Source organism: Planococcus citri, chromosome 1 (genome assembly GCF_950023065.1).
Source record: "Planococcus citri chromosome 1, ihPlaCitr1.1, whole genome shotgun sequence".
NCBI classification, from domain to species: domain Eukaryota; kingdom Metazoa; phylum Arthropoda; class Insecta; order Hemiptera; family Pseudococcidae; genus Planococcus; species Planococcus citri.
The window spans coordinates 89,863,297-89,884,627 of NC_088677.1; the positions used below are offsets into that span (position 1 = coordinate 89,863,297).

Sequence of the window (21,331 nt, forward strand, 5' to 3'; positions counted from 1 at the left end):
TAAATAAGACGCTAAGACGCCAAGTTGGCACATGCGCATGCGCGTATTCCTGAATCTGTTATCACTGTTATCAGCCGAATTTGAAATTAAAACCACGTGCTAATTTATTTATTTATTCATCTTTTTTTTGAAGTGTTAATTCAATTTCATTTCAATTTTGGTTTATTCACCCTCTGCCACTGCCAAAACTGTCATTATCCTCATTATTCTGTACGAATGTAATCATAAAGTAATTGCATTTCGTCTGATTGATGAATCGTTTTCAACTCGACGGTTCTCAAATCTCAATGCACCACTGTACCTATACTGTTGAGTGCTGAAACACGGTCAAAATGACCCAGGATCAAGGTATTACTTTTATAAATTTTAGTGATAATATTACTCTATTTATTTTCATCATAAATCAAATTACCTACTCTCAGCAGATGGGCCGGATCACTTTAATGTTCTACAACAATGTATGCAATCCATCGATCATAAGAAATCTATAAATTTGATTGCAGAGGTATCGTATTTTTTCTATTCTTCATTTTCCTGCATGCTAGTCACTAGTCAGTCTGCACTTGTCATTTTGAAGCAATTTATGATTCAACGTAAACTTCCCCTGTATTTTAATTATGATGTTTTACAGTACATCCAGAGAAATATCATTCGCTGCGAAACTCCACACGAGGGATGCATTCATATTAAACAAATCGTTCAAATTCTGTTGAGTCCTAGCGTAGAAAAAAACTTGAAAAAAGGAATTGTGAAGTAAGCCTGATACCCTTCTAATCAATAATTTTAATTCTGTTGAAATGTTAATCTTCAATTTTCATCTTTTACAGGTGCATTATGAAAATTCCGAAAAAATGGCACTCCGAAGTGTTCGCTGAAATTTCACACTACCTCGACGGATCATCGGTTACAGATCCTTCAGCTACTCAGATCACCATTCGTAATTACTTTGAAAACGTTGTCGTCTTGCTGGGTGATGAAGTCGTTTATCAAAATATACTGGTGGCCAATTTTTCGCAAATTGCATCCGCTTACGAGTGTGTTCTCAACAGATTGTCTACAAGTTTGAAGTAATATTTATTTTTGTTCATTGTGTACAAGATGTAACATAAAGCCGAACTGAAAAAAAATCTGTTTGATTTACAGACAAGAACTCACCAAAGTGAAGGAAATTGAAATTGCCGAGCTTTTCCATTTTCTAATTCAAACGTTGATCGTGTTTGTGGATGAAAGTTGTAAATGTAAATCGTCTGTTGACGTTCCACCCTCATTATACCAATCTATACTTGATCTAATGTCAAACAATAAGATCGGTGTTAATACCATTAATAACTGTGGATTACTCCTCGTTACTATGAATTATCATTTTTTTACCGTTTCTTCGTCACTGACGGTTCGTATGGGTTATTTTACGACACATTTATTTATTCTATTCGATTAATAATTCATCTTCCGAATTTGCAGTTATTGAAAAAATTCGTCGAAAACTCACCCATTCAATGTTTAGCTATTTGCCATGGATTTCTCGCCAGTGCATCATTCAACCTTTATATTTCTTCCAGTTCGGATAATCTACTTGTACAGATATGTGGAGTCTTATGGCGTATTCACTCTACGTAAGAATGAAATTACCTGCTGTCAATTTTTAAATGGAAAATTTAATGATAGTTTAATTGTGCGTACATCATTTCAGATACGCGAATGATACCCTCGTTGTGATAGGAATTCTGAAAATCGTCCTGTTGTTGGTCAAGAAAGTTAATTTCGAAAATCATCGTGTGCCGGAAAATTGTGTCGAACATTTGATTAATTTAGTTCTTCCATATTTGGATCATTTTTTAAATCCGGCTAAAAATTTAGCGAAAGAAGCTTTGAACCAATTGACATTGCAAAAGAGTTGAGTACTTCAAGCTGTTAGATTTAAATTAATTTTTGAAAATTTACTAACTTGATAAATTATTTTGTTGCAGACGAATTTGTGATCTCTAAATTGCTCGATATCATCGAGAAAACTCGTCGCATAGATCGAAAAACTTGTTTAATCCTAACGGCTTTGTGTAATGTGATCAAATTCTCACGTATTCTAGCTTCGTATGAAACGATAATTGAAGATTTGCGGAGTTCCATAAAGAATACTGTTTCGACGAGCTACGTTAGTATTCGATTTTTTAAAATTACTTTCTTTTTTTTCGTGCTTTTAAAAACTTGCTTGTTGTTTAGATGTGTCAAGTATATTTATCGCTGATGATTTCCGATTACTCTAACGAGAAAGTCGACCATTGGTTTGATACGTGGATGAAACCGATTCTCAAGGAATGCTCCAATTATAATTTATTGCTCGAATATATTTTTGTTCCTGTTGTCAAGTTATCCGATGCGGTATTTGAGAAAATTATGAGGTATACGAAATTTCCATTGCAGTTCTTCATTAATAATTTATTAACACCCAAACCCAAGCTGTGACGTGCGATCGGGTTCCTTGATCGGTGTCATTGCTAACGTCAGCCAAAAGTGTGACCAGCCGATTACGAAATTTTTTTGAAAAAAGGCCCAGCATGACTTGTAAAATGTCTTCTTTTTTCGAAATAAATTCATTCCTGGCTAGTCTGTCTTTCATTTCATTATTTTTGAATTACACCATTTCTGGGAAGTAGGTTGAGATTGAGAATCGCGAAATTTCCATCTGCGGCTGATGGCAGGCTTGTCACCGATCATGGAACATTATTGACAAAAGTACTGCAATTCATTTATGTTATTATCAACAGGTATGATCGTCTAGTTGATGAGAGTAATTATTCGGTCATCGTCAAATTTCTATTAGAAACGAAAGCGTGCCATCCTTCAAGTATCGACGATTTACCAAATGTTTCTCAGTTAAATTTGAATTCAAATCGTTGGAAAAATTTACTTCCTTTTGAAATGATGATACGAGCCAGTTGTGTGCCCAATAGCATGGTGAGTTAACGCCTTGTTACTTAATCGTTTTTTCCATTTCATTTTCTGTATTTTTAGGTGATGATGGATTCATTAATTGAAATTTCTTTCTGTTTGTTGAAGGATGCTTTAAACACAGCGAGGTTGATCGTCGAACATATCAAAGGAAAATATTGTACGCCGGAAGAAATTGAAGTATTAAAATTTTTTATAGATTCGCAATTTTCGACTGATAAATCCGATTTCCGTTGTAAATTTTTGAACTTACAAATGCAAGTAGGTTACAAAAAATAATATACTTAATACGATTTATTAGGATGGCTCTTCGTGAACTTTTTTCGCGAACTTGTTTGCTTCCATCCAATAAGTTCTTAGTTTTGTAATAAATTAATCACAATGTTTTTGAGCAATTTATGTATTTTTCTTCCAGTTATTCGTCAAAATATCGCATCATCTTCATCCGAATGATTCAAATTCAGATACAAAACATATTTTTGATTTCGTCGACTGGATAATTCGTTACTCGTTGAGTAATTTATTCGCAGGAGCTTCTTATGGAAGACGATTTACTGCGTTGCGAATGTGCAAAATGTTAATCGATTTAAATCTATGGCTTCCGACGTTCATAAATCGTGACACTGTGAAGACATTTCTGTATAGTTTAAGTGATGGCTACGAAGAAAATGAGCTGATTGCGAAAGATATTCTGTTGCGGATTTTATCTCAAAATCCACATCTAATGGTTGGTGTGCTGTCGGGCAACTCTCACTGTATATTAAACCAACAGAAGCCATCTGTTCTAACGATATTTTTCTTTGAATTTATTCTCAACGTATAGAGTGACGCTGATAAACTCAGTTTGTATGGCGATACAATTGAAATGATTAATGGAATGAGGTTCTCAGAACATAACACTGCTGCCTACCTATTGGAAATATTATGCTGTACAAGTCGTTCGATGGTATATTTTTCAAATATTGCTCCTGAACATGAAACGGGAAACTTGGTTCAGCGATTCGAAAATCTAGAAGTACAGTAAGATTTGCTCTCTTTTATATTCTGGTACATATTACACAATTGTGTTCGATAAGTACTTACATTTTCTAATCTATGAATTTGAATACTTTACAGCGAACGAGATTGTTATTTTATTCATTTACAAATATTAGTTTCAAAATTAAAGACTCAGTTGAGCCTGTGCAGGAAAGAAAATATTATTAAATATCCTCTTCATGGTTTCCTACACGTGATTAGATACCTGTTGAATCATGTTCCGCTAGAGTAAGTTACATTCCCACATTTTCAAGAAAGAAAACACGTTATTCGGAGATAATTATCGAGTTATGTTAAATTCTCTTCTTTACAGAGATCAATCTATTGTGGATATCACAAGTTGGAAGGTTTTAATAAATGATATCATACACGTATCCATATCGTGTAACGAATTTGCCGTCTTTATCGTGAGTCATTCTTCGCCGGAAGGATATTTACCTGATGAAGCATACGGTAAAAATACGAGCATGAGTTCGGTTCATTCAGAATATTAATTAATATTACTACAATTTCGATTTTTTTTCTTTTTTATAGATGAAGACGAACATAATGTTTTCAACGCAGCGCAGCAAACCTTACTTTGTAATTGGAGAGCGGTGAAAGGAGCTTCGTTGGTATTGGGTGACTTAGTAGAGAAATTTTCTGTCGGATATACGGATGATAATGAAGCCTATTTGTATAAAGATACGTTTTTGATTATCGGCGATCATTTAAAAACGTTAATTTATCAAATCAAACACAAAGGTTCCTTCAAACAAGTTTATATCGCATTATTTCAATACTGTAAACGTTGCTGGAGGTGGGTAAAACGGCAGTTAATTTCAATAAGTTACGCAGATGTGTTTTTAGAATCTTAGTAATTTTTATTTCCTTGGTGCAGGTCATCTGATTACGAAATAAACGCTATACCTAAACAATGGTTGAAGGAAATAGAAAATATGATCGTTACCAGCGCTAAACAGCTTTGTCTTACTAGACGTAGCGCTGGTATTCCATGCATCGTTCTGGTAAGATACCTATACTGTACGAATATCATTTTCTTCAAGTAGGTATGCAGGGACTTTGTTTTTATGATCACTTCGTACGGTTTTCAGGCTATTATATGCACAGAATTTGATGATAAACGAAAATTCACATCGAATCTTTTGAACGAGTTCATGAAAAACATGTTGAAAATACTAAATGACCAGGAAGCAGAAGTCGAAACTAAGATTCACGCTTTGAACATTGTTCGAGACTTATTCGTGCACAAAGATTTGGCCGAGCAAATCCACGGTTTCGTTGAAAAAGGAGTAATTATTGCGATTGCTGGTTTCAAATCATCTAACTGGAACGTAGGTGTTTTTCTCGTCTCGATATCCAATCGTTAAATTTTCAATAATACCGAATATTTATCATTCCAGGAGAGAAATACCTCTAATTTACTTCTAAGTGCAATTTTGACGCGAATATTTGGAGTTTCTCGTTCTCGAACTACGGTTTCGTGGAAAAATAAGATGACCGGGAAATTCTTCTTCCAGAAATATCCTCTTTTGTTTGATGTTTTTCTGTTCCATCTTCAACAGAATGAATATGAAGATGTGAACGTGCAATCAGCATTGTATCCGATACTTCTTATTTTAGCTAGGCTTTATCCTTCGTATCATGACGAATGGAATTCCACTTTTCAGGTATCGTAATTCGTAATCAGTATTTCAAACATGTACAATCATTCGAACCAATTACTAAATCAATTGATTTTTCAATTTTAGCTGAGCACGTTCATTCCGTATATTTATAGCTGTTGTGAAAATCCCATCTTTAAAATAAGACAATTGGCGGCTCAAGCGATCGTACCTTTAATTACTCGTGATATTTACGTTGAACATCTGCGTAAAATTTGGACTCATGTATTGTTACCAATACCTGAAAACGCCAAACATGGGTTATTATTACAGGTATCTAATTGTTTTCAACATTTGCATGCTTCGCATTTATGTAGTTCTCTAAAAATAATATTTTTTGTTTATGTGCAGTTTGACGGATTATTGCAAAATGTACCAGAACTGAATGAAAAACAGAACGAAGATTTCCAATTATTATCCGTTCATATTTTATTAGAAGCCGATCCGCTTCTTCGGAGTAATCACAGTTTGGTGGTCAAAGAAAAATTGTTAAACATTTTATCTTCGCTGTTGAAAAGATATCATCATGCTACGGATTTTTCAAAAATGGAGAATTACTTCTCGCATGAAAGCACCTCGAATTCTCACGAATGTAATTTGAATGAACGAAATTTCATTACGGCATCGATTACTTTTAATATCGGTCTAAAATATCTATCCAGTTTTCGGAATAATAATTCGTCCGAATTTCTAAATTTTCTCGAAACTATGATACAGCGAGAACCTGTCGAACAAAATTCAAATATCGTTGTAGATTTTCTCATAGAATTAATTTCAGAAGATGAATCGGACAGCGATAATTCCATATTACGAAATTTAATCTCGAATCATGACAAGCATGCTCTGAAAAAAATTGTGTTAAACTCAAAAACGATATATTTACATGTTTTAAAAAAATTGTCAGATGATAAATCTCACAGATTATTCGATATGCTGTGTATTCTACCGGAATTCTTGAAGCAGTTTCAAGAAAAACGTACGATAAAAACACTTTCACTTTTCTGCAGAAAATATTCCAACAACGGAAAATTAATCGTTCCACTTTTGAGCTGTATTGATATTTTATTGGAGAATCAAGTGAGTATCGCATTCGTTCCACTCGATAGTTATAGTATAGTCTATTTATCGTTCTACAAGCATTCTAATATTTTTGAATATTTTTGTGTTTTTTTTTTACAGGAATACTGGGACGATGAATATTTCTTTATTATAAAATCACTTCTTTCGTCTTATCATAAATTATGCGTAGACGGGCAACGAAAATTAAGAAGACTTCTCTTCAAACTGTGTACTTCTGACTACCTAAATAACGACATATATTTGAAATTAGACGTTTGGATTTTTATCGTCGGAAAAATATCGTGTATCGACGAACAAGATTTCGTATTCCTCAAACACATATGCTGCGAACCTTTTCGTTACGAGGATTATTTTCTTGCGCAGAAATTCATCGGATCATTTTGCGATAGTTTTCAATCATTGCCTTCATTTTGCGCCGTTGGCTTAATTTCGTGGATTATACAAAATTTAGGTGTGATTTTCAACAACGTTATTAAGGTAATTTTGGAAATCACTCGCGTTTTATTTAATCGCGTTCCGGATGTAACTAATATGCAGTTTATACTTTTAGAATGACGTGTTCTTCGAAGATTTACCATATTATTTCGAAGATCATTTATTGATATGCCAATTCTCGTCGAAATATTTGAATACGTTATTGGAACGGTGTCCTTTTATCATGGATGAGCATTTATCAGAAGCAACGTTGAGTTGGATCATGGAGCAAGGAGGCTTGAAGAAAGCTACGTGTGCTATCGATACTATGCGTGATTTGATCTCGTATATTGTGCGATTATTTGAAAATGAAATTTCGCCCGAATTCGCCAAAACTTCGGATACTGCATTTTTACCTAGTGAGACGGTGGAGAGACGAATTGTTGAAGTTAAATTATCTTTGTTATCTTCCTTGTTAAACTAAACTGTGATCGTTGAAATTAAATATAAGCCGTTTTTAATACTATGCGTTCGAAGATCTATATTTTTCCTTTTCGATATTGTAGTTGAATGAGTTGTTGCTGTTGCTGATGGAGTTGTAAACCGGGATGAACTGATTGAAGGAGGGTCTATACTGAACTTAACCGTAAACTTATTCCCTTAACTTAAGAATAAGACTGGTTTATACTGAATTTAATGTACGTCAACATAAAAGTTGCCTTTGTTTAACTTCTAGGGTTAAGTTTAAGGTTACGGTTAAATTCAGTATAGCCGCACCTTGAAGCAATAATGAAGATTTTGTTCAGGGAATATTATTAATTTCATTGCGAGCTGAATAAATATTGAGGTATTTATTATTATATTATAATTATATTATTTATTTTTATTATCATCATTTTTATTTTTTATCAAATTGAATGAAAAATTATTTCGAGTAATTGAAGGTAATTTCCAGTAATTCCGTAATTACTCCCACGAAACCCCTTAAAAACAAAACCACGCCCAAAAGCCAAAAATTACTTACAAAATTTTTTTATTTTTTTTTCTGCAGTTTTTTCAAAAGTCGGAATTCCCGTGATGAACAAGTATGAAAAAATTTTAATTAAATATAAATTCAGTTCTAATTAGTGAAATTATCGCGATTTTTACGTGATGGTATTCGCTTCGTGCTCCTAGAATTTGTATCGTTCGACGAAGAGTTCATTCATCGCTATCGTATTCCTTTCTTTTTGGTACGTATACGCTGGTCATTATCACCTTACAGGCTCGCGATCAATATTAGAATAACTTGTTGAATTCGCTATTGATTCTGGGTAACCTTATCTCGGATATTCTTCTTAGTATTTTAAAACATTTATGGAATGTTATGTTTTCTCACGGATGAATTAAAATTGAGATTTACAGTTGCACAGTCATCGAAACACGAAGCATTACCTCAATCACACAAGAGGTGAAATTAGTTCACCGCCTCCTGCATATTGAGATCATGAGAAATGTAGAATTCAAAGAGTCGTAATGTTTCTCCTTTGCTCGATTTTCATGAAATTCGTTGTCATCTGTCATGAATTAATAATTTGTAACGATGCATTAGTTTTTGCGGTTGTATAATCGAGCCATCGAACACAAACAAAACACCGAAGTTGATATTTTGATGACTTGAACTTGGATTTTTTGTTGAAAATTTCCTTTAATTTTTTATAATTCATCTAGTCCTCTTTCAGCTACAGATACTTACGAAGGAATTATTCAATCCTGAGAAATGTTTTGATTTCATGAAAAGTTATTCTCTGATGTTGGAACGAGACGCCCAAAACCATCGATCAATCGATTCATCTACTCTGCTGGCATTTGATCCATGATTTAATTTCGAATAATACGTTGAAGTTTCGTCCGAACGGTTTCAAAATTTTAAGAAGATTTGAAAATAATTATCAAACGTTTGATAAGCTGCATAATGAGAAATAACCGGATGAGTTGATTTTTTTTATGTAGTCCGAAACTGTCCTGTGATAGGCTAGAAAAAAATATAGAATGATTCCGAGTGAAAAATGATTGGGTAGATCAGATTTGATCTGATCGGAACTCGGTATTCCCTGGATCTAATTTGATCTGATTATATCAAAATTGTGATCAGATTAGGTCTTAAACAGATCAGAGTTCTGATCGAATTAGACCTATTCAGACGTACAGACTTGATCGGATCCCACCCCCTCCTCCTCATTAGATGAGTTATATCACTCGATCCTTCTAATTGGGTACCTCCTAAGCATCGTTCTTGTTTTAAATAAGCATACTTACGTGCAAAATGTTGAAAAAAATTATTTTCAACCAACATTTAGCGGAAAATACATATGATATACGATGTGAAAACACGGTAAAAACTTTTCAACACGGTCGTTTATTACTTTTTATATCTTTTTAGTTCGAGTGTTAAAGAAGGAAGTGTATATAAGATGTTATCTATTATGTACAAATCGCTAGCTGTTTGGCGAAAATATACTCCCCAAAATGGTAACGTTACCGTATTAAAGTTACCCATCTGATGTGGGCTTTTATGTTATTGAAATTTTTAAAACTTCTGCTCGCGTTCTGTTCATTTTTTCCCCCATATACCTAATTCAGTTTTCTAATTTAGCAAATGTCTGCGTTATTTTCGTTTACTGTGTAGGTATAAAGTGGTTTTTCTATGGTGGTGTTTTCAAAGATTTTCATCTAAGGTACCTATTATATAGGTCTTTTAGAATTCACAAATATTGAAGTATATTTTGACGATACTCGTTTGTGTTGTAGAGATTGTGTTATTAATGGGAATGGCGTTTTGAATTGGATGGGATCTATAAGTAAGACCTTACGTTGAACAAAATTTAGTTTTTCAGTAAAAGTTTGCTAACATTTTGATATAAAAGAACTTTTTTGAACTGGAAAATCGGAACCAGAAGTACAAAAATTGTTAAAAAGTTTCGGCGATTTATCAGAAATTCATAAAAGTTCTGATTTTTGTCAGGAATTTGATAAAGTCCCAATTTTCAGCCAGAATAGGAGAAAAGTCGTAATAATTTCTCGTTACAGAAATTCAAAAAAAGTTTCAAATCAGAAATAATCGACTTGAATTTTTCTTTCAGAAGTTTAAAAAAATAGGGTACCTAATCTATATATACACGACTACACGTACCTAGTACCTTGTGGTGCCCGGGTCTTTTATGGTAATTGTGGTGCCCGCGTACATAGAGGATCATATATATATGTATGATAAAGGTGTTTTCGAGCAGTTTATTTTTTGAGGGGTTTTTAGTCATAGTGGTGCCCGTTATATAAACTTGGTACTTGTTGTGCCTGCCTCAAAATTTTTTTTTTCACCTTAGAGTGCATTTCATCAAATTCTACATCGTTTTATATAAAAAGACCTTGTGGTGCCCGATTTGGGCTCCACAAGCCCCAAACCGGGCACCACAATGACTACGTATACTTAAAACGGGCACCACAATGACTAAGTTTAAATCTAGAAGTTTCAATGCTTGCCACTCTGCGAAAATTTTCATCAGAAATTTGAAAAAGGTCACGATTTTTTAGCCAACATTTGGAAAAAGGTCCAATTTTTTCCAGTAATTCAAAAATGTCTCGATTTTCCAACTGTCCTGATTTTTTGTCAGAATTTTTGCCAAGATTTCAAAAAAAATCTTGACTTTTTCCTAAAATTAAAAAAGTTTCAATTTTTGTTAGAAGTTTGAAAAATTTCTAGTTTTTTGGTAAGAGATTCAAAATAGCCCTGTTTCTTTTTAATAGTAAAAAAATCCTGATTTTTTAAATCAAAAATTCAAAAAAAGTGCAGATTTTTCTGTATGAAGTGCAATAAAGTTTTGATTTTTGCCAGAAATTTAAAAGTTTTGATTTCGTGTTTAGCACATGAAAATGTACCAGTAGACCAAAATTCAGCTTTCTACCTCACTTTTCCCAATTAGTCCGGCATATGACAATAGGAGTGATTGCACCCCCCCCCCCCCGATCCTCCAGGACAACTTTTTTTCTTAAAGGAGACATCCTAAGGAACATTTTAAAGCAAACTTGGCTAAAAAAAGTTTACAAAATGGCGGCCATTTGATTGACAGGTCAGCCGAAATCGCAGATTTTGCGTTTCAACATAGGACTTGCACGAAATTTTTCAAACTTTATAAAGGTAGATCGAAAGATCATGCAAAAATTTATCATTTGTCAAAATTTCAAGTGGTAAAGTGCGTTTTTCGATTTTTGGTGAATTTTTGAAAATCCAATTTAGGCCAAAAATGTGGGAAAAAATCAAAATTTTACCAAATTGACCAAGAAAGCTGAAATTTGGGATATACCCTATTTTCAACATGCCAAATCGATTGGAAACGGTTGCAACCTGTTTTGAGCAGTTCTGAAGCCTCCAGTAGATTTTTGAAACTTAAAATTTTCCCAAAATTTCATCAAACTGAGATGTAGAGTTGATATTCATTCTGCAAACTAATTTCAATATGCTACGAAGTTGACTCCTGGTAGATTTCAAGTCGTTTTGGAGCCTCCAGCGACTTTTTGAAAATTCCTGAAGCCTCCAGCAAATTTTTGAAACTTTAAATTATCACAAAATTTCATAAAATGGAGATGGAAAGCTGAAATTCTACTCTACACTCCAATTTTGAAAATTACTGGAGGCTCCAGTAGATTTTTGAATCTTGAAATTTCCCCAAAATTTCATCAAACTGAGATGGAGAGTCGAAATTCATTCTGCAAACTAATTTCAATACGCTACGAAGTTGACTGCTGGTGAATTTCAAGTCGTTTTGGAGCCTCCAGCGACTTTTTGAAAGGTTGTATGGCGTTTTTTTGGAAAATTGAAATTTCCTCAAAGTAGCTGGAAGCTTCAAAACCATTTGAAGCTACCATGTTCTCTGCGAAGTAAATTTCAGCTTGCCAACTCCATTTGATAAATTTATGTTGCGGGAATTTCAAGTTTCAAAAATCTACTGGAGGCTCCAGTAATTTTCAAAAAAAACGCTGGAGGCTCTAAAATGACTTGAACTCACCTGAAGTCGTCTTCAGAGGGTGTTATAAATGGAGTGTAGAGTAGAATTTCAGCTTTCCTTCTCCATTTTATAAAATTTTGTGAAAATTTAAAGTTTCAAAAATCTACTGGAGGCTCCAGTAATTTTCAAAAAATCGCTGGAGGCTCCAAAACGACGCAAAATCCACCTGCAGTTGGCTTCGTAGCATATTGAAATTAGTTTGCAGAATGAATATCGACTCTACATCTCAGTTTGATGAAATTTTGGGAAAATTTCAAGTTTCAAAAATCTACTGGAGGCTCCAGGAATTTTCAAAAAGTCGCTGGAGGCTCCAAAACGACATAAAATCCACCTGCAGTTGACTTCGTAGCGTATTGAATTTAGTTTTTAGAATATATTTCAGCTTTACAACTCCAATTTGATGGAATTTTGTGGGAATTTCGAGTTTCAAAAATCTGCTGGAGGCTCCAGAACTGCTCTAAACGGGTTGAAACCGTTTCCAATCGATTTTGCATGTTGAAAATAGGGTATATCCCAAATTTCAGCTTTCTTGGTCAATTTGGTAAAATTTTGATTTTTTCCCTCATTTTTGGCCTAAATTGGATTTTCAAAAATTCACCAAAAATCGAAAAACGCACTTTAGCACTTGAAATTTTGACAGGTGATAAATTTTTGCATGATCTTTCGATCTAGCTTTATAAAGTTTGAAAAATTTCGTGCAAGCCCTATGTTGAAACGCAATATCTGCGATTTCGGGTTACCTGTCAATCAAAATGCCCGCCATTTTGTGAGTAAGGCCAACTTATTTTGGGCGAGTTTGCTTTAAAATGTTCCTTAGGATGTCCCATTTAAGAAAAAAGTTGTCCCGGAGGATCGGCGGGGGGGGGGGTACTTTATGCGACTTTTTCCACAACTGTATTCTTTTTCGATAATATTTGATGGAATTTTCGTAATTTTAACAATTTTTTGTATATGAGCATTTTTGCAATGTTTTGCTCAATTTTTATCCAATTTAAACTATTTTTAAAAAATTTTTAGCAATTTTCTCAGAACTTCACGCAATGATGCTGGTTTTCTCCAGTTTATGGTAATTGCCCTCAAAACAATTCGAGCTCTATCCCATTTTTTCTCATCCTCATAGGATCTGTCTTCATTCCAGATTGCAATTCAACATCAATTTATTAAACAAGAACGTTTTGCATTAAAATGGCTAATTTTTTTTACTAAAAATCTAATTTCGCCACTGCGATGGAGCTACGAGCACCGACTTGTGATATAGTTCCTTTATTATACATTTAGTTTGCATTATTCGGGTGGCTTTTTAAGTCAACTTTTTATGCGTTTTCGCGTACAAATTATAATTTTATTTGGCTTTGGTGAAATGCGCTTGCAAGGTAAACGAAAAGGCGCCGAAGAAGACACAGCTTGGGGAAAATTATTACCGTAGCAATGTGGCTAAATCTAAATGGTACATATTTCGAATATGTTTTAGTATATACTTATAGCTACAGCTACACTGCTACAGCTATAGCTATATAGTTTACGATTGCATCGCGACGAGAAGTATTTTAATTAAAAGACCTTTCGACGGAAATATTTTCATGTTTCGCAGTTGCTTGTTGGGTTTATATTTACAGAGAAAAGCTTTTCGCCGTAGCGTTTGTTTAAGCTCTGTTAATGACTAAACTTGTAAAATTTTAGCCTTTCATACACCAAATGCTCATTTCTTTCGCCTTTATAAGGGTTATATACAGCTGAAAGCGGCTTCTTTATGATAGTAATATTAAAACGGCGCGGCGGTGAGGTGGTGTGGTGACGAAACAGTCTGCTCGTTTATTTCGCATTCGTTTGTTGTATGTATTAATTTTATCGGTTTTAACGACCGTACTGTGCTCGTATTAGTTGAAAGTTAATTTTGTTGGATTTCGATAAAATTAAAAATTTTGCAACCCTTTTTTGATGGTAATATAAGAGGGTGGTAATTTGAATCCTCGATTCGATTGATCCGTCTATGGTATTCAAAGTTTGTCTTGGGATAATAATATTCTCTTTGTGGTTTACTAAACTCTTAATAATGAAAACAGAAGGATATTCGAACCTTTTTCTGCCCTTATCATTCAATTTGCTGCTTCTGCGTCTCAAAATGAATCAATTGACTGGTAAGGCGATGACTTTGAATTCGATTTTAATTACACTCGCTCTGTTAGAATTGACTTTTGCAGCCAGGTGCGGTGGTAAATTCTTTGAAAAGCTCATTTCCGCTCGGACAGCGAATCGAGCTCTAAAATCGATATTCGAAATGTTCCAATTTACGCCTCCGATCCTCGTATTTACTTCATTGCTTGTTTCGGCTATCTGTCGACCGTCAAGTACCTTCCTAATAAGAGCGTGTAAGTTTGTTATCCTAAGGGCATTTGTGTGCTACCCACTTTTTACCTTCTTTCCCATCTATACGAGTATATTGTTGGCTTGATTAATGTGTATCTAGCTTTCGATACGCGTTTAAAAATTATTAATTCGATCGCTTCATTATTTTTCGGTTCGACCTGTTTGTCGAGTCGGAGTCTTGCTGCCTACGTCTCGTATTCGCGTAGAAATGTAATTATAGTAGGCTGTGATATGTCTTACTCTTACTTATCTTGATGATTCTCGAATGTACTTTCAGCACTGGTACATATTTATGCTCTTATTTTCGACCGCTGAATTTATTGGAAACAATTCGATCCGTTTTGAGTATTTTTGGAGCCTTGGGCAGATTTTTGAAATTTGAAATTTCCATAAAATTTTACCCAATGAAATCAGTGCAAGCTAAAATTTACTTCAACATGCTGAGTCGACTAGAAATGGTTTCAAACCCTTCTTTCAGTCGTGTTTTTGAAATTCCAAGTTTAAAAAAGTGTCATAAAAACTGTCCAAATTAACTATCATGTGTGCACGTGTTGAATGTTGATGTTGGAGTTGATTTGGACGATTTTTGTGTCAATTTTTGACGACCTGGAATTTCCAAAATATGACTCGAGCCTCCAGAAGGTTTGACCCCACTTCCAGTCGACTCAGTATGTTGAAAATAGAGTATCAAGTAAATTATTTAGCTTTTAATTTCCATTGGATAAAATTTTGTGGAAATTTCAACTTTCGAAAAAATACTGCTAACGCCATATCCGATCTAAATGGGGTGAAGGGAAGAAGATGGGGGGAAGGGGGTTGAAAATAGGGTAAAATACAAACCAAATTTCAGCTTTCCAGATCAAATTGGCAAAATTTGGATTTATTTGGATTTTTGGCCTGAGTTTAATTTTTGAAAATTGACCAAAAATCGAATTTTGCCTGATGAAATATTTTTTGTGCTCTTTCAATTTAAAAATGGATTTTTTTTTGAAATTTTGGCAAAATAGGAGTTTTTTTTGACAATTTTGGAAAAAATAAGACTTCTGGTTGTGAGACAACATTTTTTGAAATTGAAGCAATAATGAGAACTTTTTGAATGTAAAAGCAGAACTTCTTGACAATTTCTATAGACAAAAACGAAAGTAATGTCTCCTCTCCAAGGAAACTTTTAATTCATGAGTATGGTTTTTGTTTAATAATATTGTCAAAAAGTCTTCCTGTTTTTCCACCAAAAAATTGCAAAGGACTGAAAGAGACCTACTTTTTCGGTAAAAAGTGCGAAAAAAAAAAACACTTTTCTACCAAAAATTGCTAAAAATTCTCGCTTTCTTATCAAAGAATTTCCTAACAGAAAAAGTGTAAAAAAGAATCACTTTCAGCCAAAAATTGTCTTTTTTTTCTCAAGACAAAAAGTTCAAAAAGGCTCACTTTGTTTGAACAAGTTGTCGAAGTAATACTTTTTACTAGCGAAAAAGTCTCACTTTCTGACAAAAATTAGCTTAAGTCCTGATTTATTCAAAAAAGCGTTTTTAAATTTTCAAAAATTCACCAGAAACTGTAGACTAGAATGAACTTGATCTCCTAAAATTTGGGTTTCGATGGTTTTTTTTTTAACTTCTAGTAAATGCTCTTTTGATCTAACTTGGTTTTATTCGAATCGGAGGGTGTAAGTCGAAGTCTTGATTGAGTTCCATTGCTGAATATTTATTTTATTCATTTATTGGAACATTTTGTTAGATATTTTTTTTCAGATAGGTGAATCTTTTTTTTTCTTTTTTTGTAAATAACGTTTCTGCATCGAAATATTTTGCGTACGTTTAGTAATTTGTTTGGATGAGTACGACTCTGCGAATACTGGGGTGGGGGGAGGGTTCAAGTAGCTCAATTTTAATTTCAAGAGGAAATTTATTTTAGAATCAGAATCAGCGTCTTTGGAAATCCATACCTAATAATTCGATTCTCCTGTGTGATTTTTCAAAATTTTGCTCAACCCTTCATCTTCTAGAACAATTTGCTCAGTTTCGGTTTTTGCGTTAAACTGGTTTCAGAATCGGGGTGATGATTTTTTTTTAAGAGGTAGTGAAAAAGTAGTTCCTAATGTCTGAAAAAATATCAGAAAGAAATTTTTGAAAGTTTAACTCAATTTTAATGGTTCGTCTTACGGCCTGTCTGATATTTTTAGGTCATTGACCCGTCAATAAGGCTTTGCAAGACCGTCTGTCTGTCTGTCTGGCCTTTTAAGATCGTTGACTCATCTGTTTAACTTCCTAAGGTCATTGACCTACTGTATAATTTCTCGTGGTCGTTTGTTCCTGTCTGTCCTGCTAAGGTTATTGGGCCGTCTATCTGGCTTCTCAAGATTGTCTGTCTGACATTTTAAGGTCATTGACCCGTGTATCCGGCTTCCTAAGATCACTGACCTGCTGTCTAGCCTCTCGTGGTCGTCTTTTTGCCATCTCTAGGTTGTTTATGTGCCTGTCTGCCTTCCCAAGGTTGTCTGTCTGGCCTCTTAAGGCCATTGACCCGTCTGTCTGGACCCACAAAGGCACTGACCTACCTGTGTAGTCTTTTAAAGTCATCTGTCTTCCGGTCGGTCCTTTTAAGGTTGTTGATCCTTCTGTCTGGCTTCTTCAGGTCATCTGTCTGGACTGTCAAAAGTCACTGACCTACCTGTCTAGCCTCCCAAGACTCGTGTTTTCCCCTCAATATCTGTAAAAAGAATGCCATTTTTTTCGTCATAATCGTTAAATGGTCCAATTTCAGCAAAAATCGCCAAAAATGCATGTTTTGTCTTAAAAGCACTTTATCTTGTCAAAATTGTCAAAAAATCCCTTTTTTTGGCCAAATTATAGACTAATTTTTTCTCAGAGTATTGAAAAGTTACATCTTTCGCTCAAAATTATTGTCAAAAAGGTCCAGTTTTATTTGGCAAAATTGTCATAAATAGTCGTAATTTTTGCTAAAGTTGCCTAGAAAAAATCTTGCTTTTTACCAAAACATCCAAAAAGTATTTAATTTTGGTTTAGCTGGCTGAAAAGCCTCTTTTTGTTTAAAATTGCTAAACAAAGGTCTGCTTTTGCAAAAATTGTCAAAAGTTTCATTTTCGAAAACTCTAAGGATATGACAGAAGGTATTGACTTTTCCTTTATGTCTTATTTTTTTCAAAATTGTTAAAGAAAATGACAATTTTTTTGGTGAAAATTTCCAAAAAGTTCTGCTGTCTCTTCTAATATTATACTTTTGCCAAAATTGTTATGTTTTGTTTTCATTTCTCAATTCCCAAATCAAACCTTGAAATTTTTTACTTACCATCCTCGGAAAAGTCTAGGGGAAAAAAATACCTTCAATAGGATGGACACATTTTGAACATTCATTTCATTCTATTTGCCCAGTGTTCTTTGATGAGGCACCTACCTCGTTCATGTACCACAGTATAAAATATTGTCAAAATGAGTAAGGATCTCGTACACTTATACAAAGTGCAAGCAAGATGTGAAAAAGATACCACGATAGGATGACGATTACGAGGAGTAACTGCTATTTTGAGGATGCTACTGCTATATAGACACTCGTAGACAGTACGTGCAAGTGTACTATACAAATAAACCCACCGTATGTGTCACAACCACCGCACTGCCACTCTGTTTCAGTTTACTTACCGGTGTTTTCATTCTTGATACTCGTACTTACATTAGACTATTATAATAAATTCTAATTTTATATATCCGTTTAAATGTACTATGCTCTGCCGTACGTGGTGCGCATTTTACTATACGTCTTATCGGTGAAAGAGATGAAGCTAGGATGTGGCATGGATGGTGTTGGCGTCGATTCCGCTACCGGTAATTCTTGGAGTTCGCCAGTTCGGGGGTATGACAGCGACACCTGCTCGAAGCTTCGTCGTTTGTCTAATCAAATCAGCGCCAACTTTTGGTGTCACGACGCTGCTGCTAGGTTGATCAACATACGCCCCTATGTACCTACAGTGTACTTCTGTACCACGAGTATATTTAGTGTATGTTTACCTGATGTGCGAGTGTATCTGTATACAATATTTACATAAATGCTAGAGAATATCCAATTGAGTGAAGTACGTATCCAGCCGAGTGTCATCAGTACCGAATAATACGAGTACGAGATCTATAAGGTCCTCTCAAGTTAAACTTGACTTTTAATGAGTTTGAGCACTGAGCTATGCACTGCCGGTGAGTTGTTACACTTACTCTATCTGCGTGAGTATACCTACTCATTTACTTGTTGATGTGTTTTCTATTAATACAAACTTTGGTGCAGTTGGCGGTGAGAAATGCGTTAAATAATCGAATTAATCACGCTTGATTTATACGCGTATAATGTACTATTATATACTTGAGATAATTGCGGCATGTTCATAGGCTGCTGCTGCCGGAGTGTATAATGTAATTGTTTCCGAGATAGGGCACGATTTTCAGTTTTACTTTAGTACCTAATCAACTCAAATAACCGAGGGTTGCTATTCCTGCTTGTAAAAGCAAAAGCCTGCTAGGGAGGTATTATAATATGATTGTACGTATTAAAATGCCATGACGTAGGTAGATATATGCGAAAAAATGTTGCCTTATTTTTTCACTACCTCCTCTCTCCTTGCCTCATCTCAATTGAATTACTCGTTTGAATAATAGCCCTGCTCGGGATTTATTGTCATTATTAAATAACATATTTTATATTATTCATCGTGTATAATACCTATTTGTTTGTTTTGAAACAATTCGCCTTAAGCGGGTTATTTGCTTCCCTTTTCTTATTTCTTTTATTCTTTTTTGCTTGTTGGAGGGTGTTTTGTTTTGTTGGCAGGCGTTTCAGAAGCATTTCAAGGAAATGTCGTCGGTTTTATGATGAAAATTTAAATTGTTTCTGGTTTATTATGAATTTTTCTGTGTAGATGGGTTCGCTTTTAAACATCCTGTAGCAAACTCGGGAACCTAGTCTTAAAGGTTTCCAAAATATTAGTGAAAGAAAACTTGAACATTTTTATTTTCAAGAAGTATTGCCAGTAATCTGGGTCAGACAGAGTTTTTTTTCCAACTTCAACTCGTTCGTTTTATGCGTATTCTAAAACCCCCTAATCCAAATTTTCAACTGCCCAAGTTCATTTTTCGATTTTTGGCGAATTTTTGAAAATCCAAAATTGACTATTTTGGTGATTTTATACCTTTTTTTTAAAAGTACGTACTTGATCAGTAAAAATGTTCAAAATAAGTCCCAAAACTGATATTATCCCCCCAAATCCAAATTTCGCTATTTCCATCGATTCTGGAGCCTCCAGCGCTATTTTTCAATTTCTCCAGAATTTTGAATTTGCTCCAGAAGGCGTAAATATGAAGTTGAGCAGCTAAAAATTGAGTTGTGTGTTATACTCGACCTGTTTAACGAGTTTATCCACCTTTGAGTCGGTTTCGGAAGGGACACCTCAAGAGTGGTTTTTTGACCAGCTTTTTCCAGAGTATAAGAAATCCAAAAAAATCAAAATTTTACCGTTTGCGAGGAAATTTTCGAAATTTGCACGAATCGCAGTATTTTGTCATGAACTAACCCCTTGAGGGAACACAGCAAACCCCCTGAGGCCGAGTCCCGCCATTTCCAGCCATTCTGGAGCCTCCAGTGCGATTTTTAAATTTCTCCAGAATTTTCAATTTGCTCCAGAAGGCGTGAATATGAAGTTGGGCAGCTAAAAATCGAATTGTGTGTTATACTCCACCTGTTTAACGAATTTATCCACATTTGAGCCGATTCTGGAGCGGACACCTCAGGAGTTTTTTTTGACCACCTTTTTGTCAAAATAAAAATATTCAAAAATCAAAAATTTCCTGTTTGCGAGAAAATTTTCGAAATTTGCACGAATCGCAGTATTTTGTCATGAACTAACCCCTTGAGGACGAATCTCGCCATTTCCAGCCATTCTGGAGGCTCCAGCGCGATTTTTCAATTTCTCCAGAATCTTCATCTTGAGGTGTCCCTTCCGAAACCGACTCAAAGGTAGATAAACTTGATAAACAGATCGAGTATAACACACAACTCGATTTTTAGCTGCCCAACTTCATATTTACGCCTTCTGGAGCAAATTCAAAATTCTGGAGAAATTGAAAAATAGCGCTGGAGGCTCCAGAATGGCTGGAAATGACGAAATTTGGATTTGGGGGGATAATATCAGTTTTGGGACTTATTTTGAACATTTTTACTGATCAAGTACGTACTTAAAAAAAAAGCATAAATCACCAAAATAGTCAATTTTGGATTTTCAAAAATTCGCCAAGAATCGAAAAATGAACTTGGGCAGCTGAAAATTTGGATTTGGGGGTTTTAGAAGATGCTCTTTCCAAAAATCGCGGCCCCGTTCAAATCTGAGGCGGACACCTCAAGAGGTTCCCTGCCTTTTGCTAAAATTATCAAAGTCTCACTTTCTGCCAAAAATGGTAACAAATCCCTCCTTCTTCAAAGTTACCAAGAAGTCTCATTTTTCGCTGAGAATGGCTAAAAATTTATGGTTTCTTGCAGAAAATTTCGAAAAGTCCAAATTTTTTCCCATAAAATACGCAAAAGGTTACTTTTTTGGCAGTAATTGTCAAAAATTGCCAAAAATAGAAAAAAGTGTCGTCTGTTTGACAAAAATTGCCAAAAAGTCTTGTTTTTTGCAAAAATAGAAAGTCCTGCTTTTTGATTAGAAAAATTGCTTAAAAAAATCCATGGGATACTTTATTCAATCTAAAAGTAATCATTAATCAATAATATCTATTTAATCCA

General features: G+C 34.5%; 2 protein-coding genes and 1 long non-coding RNA gene across 13 annotated transcripts in view; 2 read left to right on the top strand and 1 right to left on the bottom strand.

Annotated features, from left to right (window-relative positions):
• Nucleotides 1-21,331, bottom strand: part of LOC135840624 (uncharacterized) — a 49,264-nt gene that overhangs the window by 26,122 nt on the left and 1,811 nt on the right. The window lies entirely within an intron of this gene.
• Nucleotides 123-7,668, top strand: THADA (Thyroid adenoma-associated protein homolog). Of its 2 annotated transcripts, none has more exons than XM_065357137.1 (23): nt 123-348; nt 423-505; nt 632-753; nt 828-1,067; nt 1,144-1,390; nt 1,462-1,613; nt 1,691-1,893; nt 1,968-2,149; nt 2,218-2,396; nt 2,763-2,952; nt 3,055-3,207; nt 3,362-3,673; nt 3,770-3,966; nt 4,063-4,212; nt 4,298-4,437; nt 4,519-4,783; nt 4,865-4,991; nt 5,079-5,318; nt 5,388-5,654; nt 5,736-5,921; nt 6,000-6,725; nt 6,828-7,205; nt 7,279-7,668. In XM_065357137.1, exons 1-23 carry the CDS (start codon nt 333-335, stop codon nt 7,624-7,626), a joined length of 5,103 nt encoding a protein of 1,700 aa, XP_065213209.1. In that variant the 5' UTR covers nt 123-332; the 3' UTR covers nt 7,627-7,668. The 2 variants fall into 2 exon arrangements, with proteins under 2 accessions (XP_065213209.1, XP_065213217.1); XM_065357145.1 differs by having other exon boundaries at nt 426-505.
• The window catches only part of LOC135840550 (uncharacterized protein CG43867), a 143,440-nt gene continuing 130,308 nt past the window's right edge, over nt 8,200-21,331 (top strand). For all 10 annotated transcript variants that reach the window (XR_010557764.1, XM_065357156.1, XM_065357172.1 and 7 more), the window contains exon 1: nt 8,200-8,374. The gene's annotated coding sequence lies outside the window, so the exon portion shown is untranslated. The remainder of the gene's footprint in view (nt 8,375-21,331) is intronic.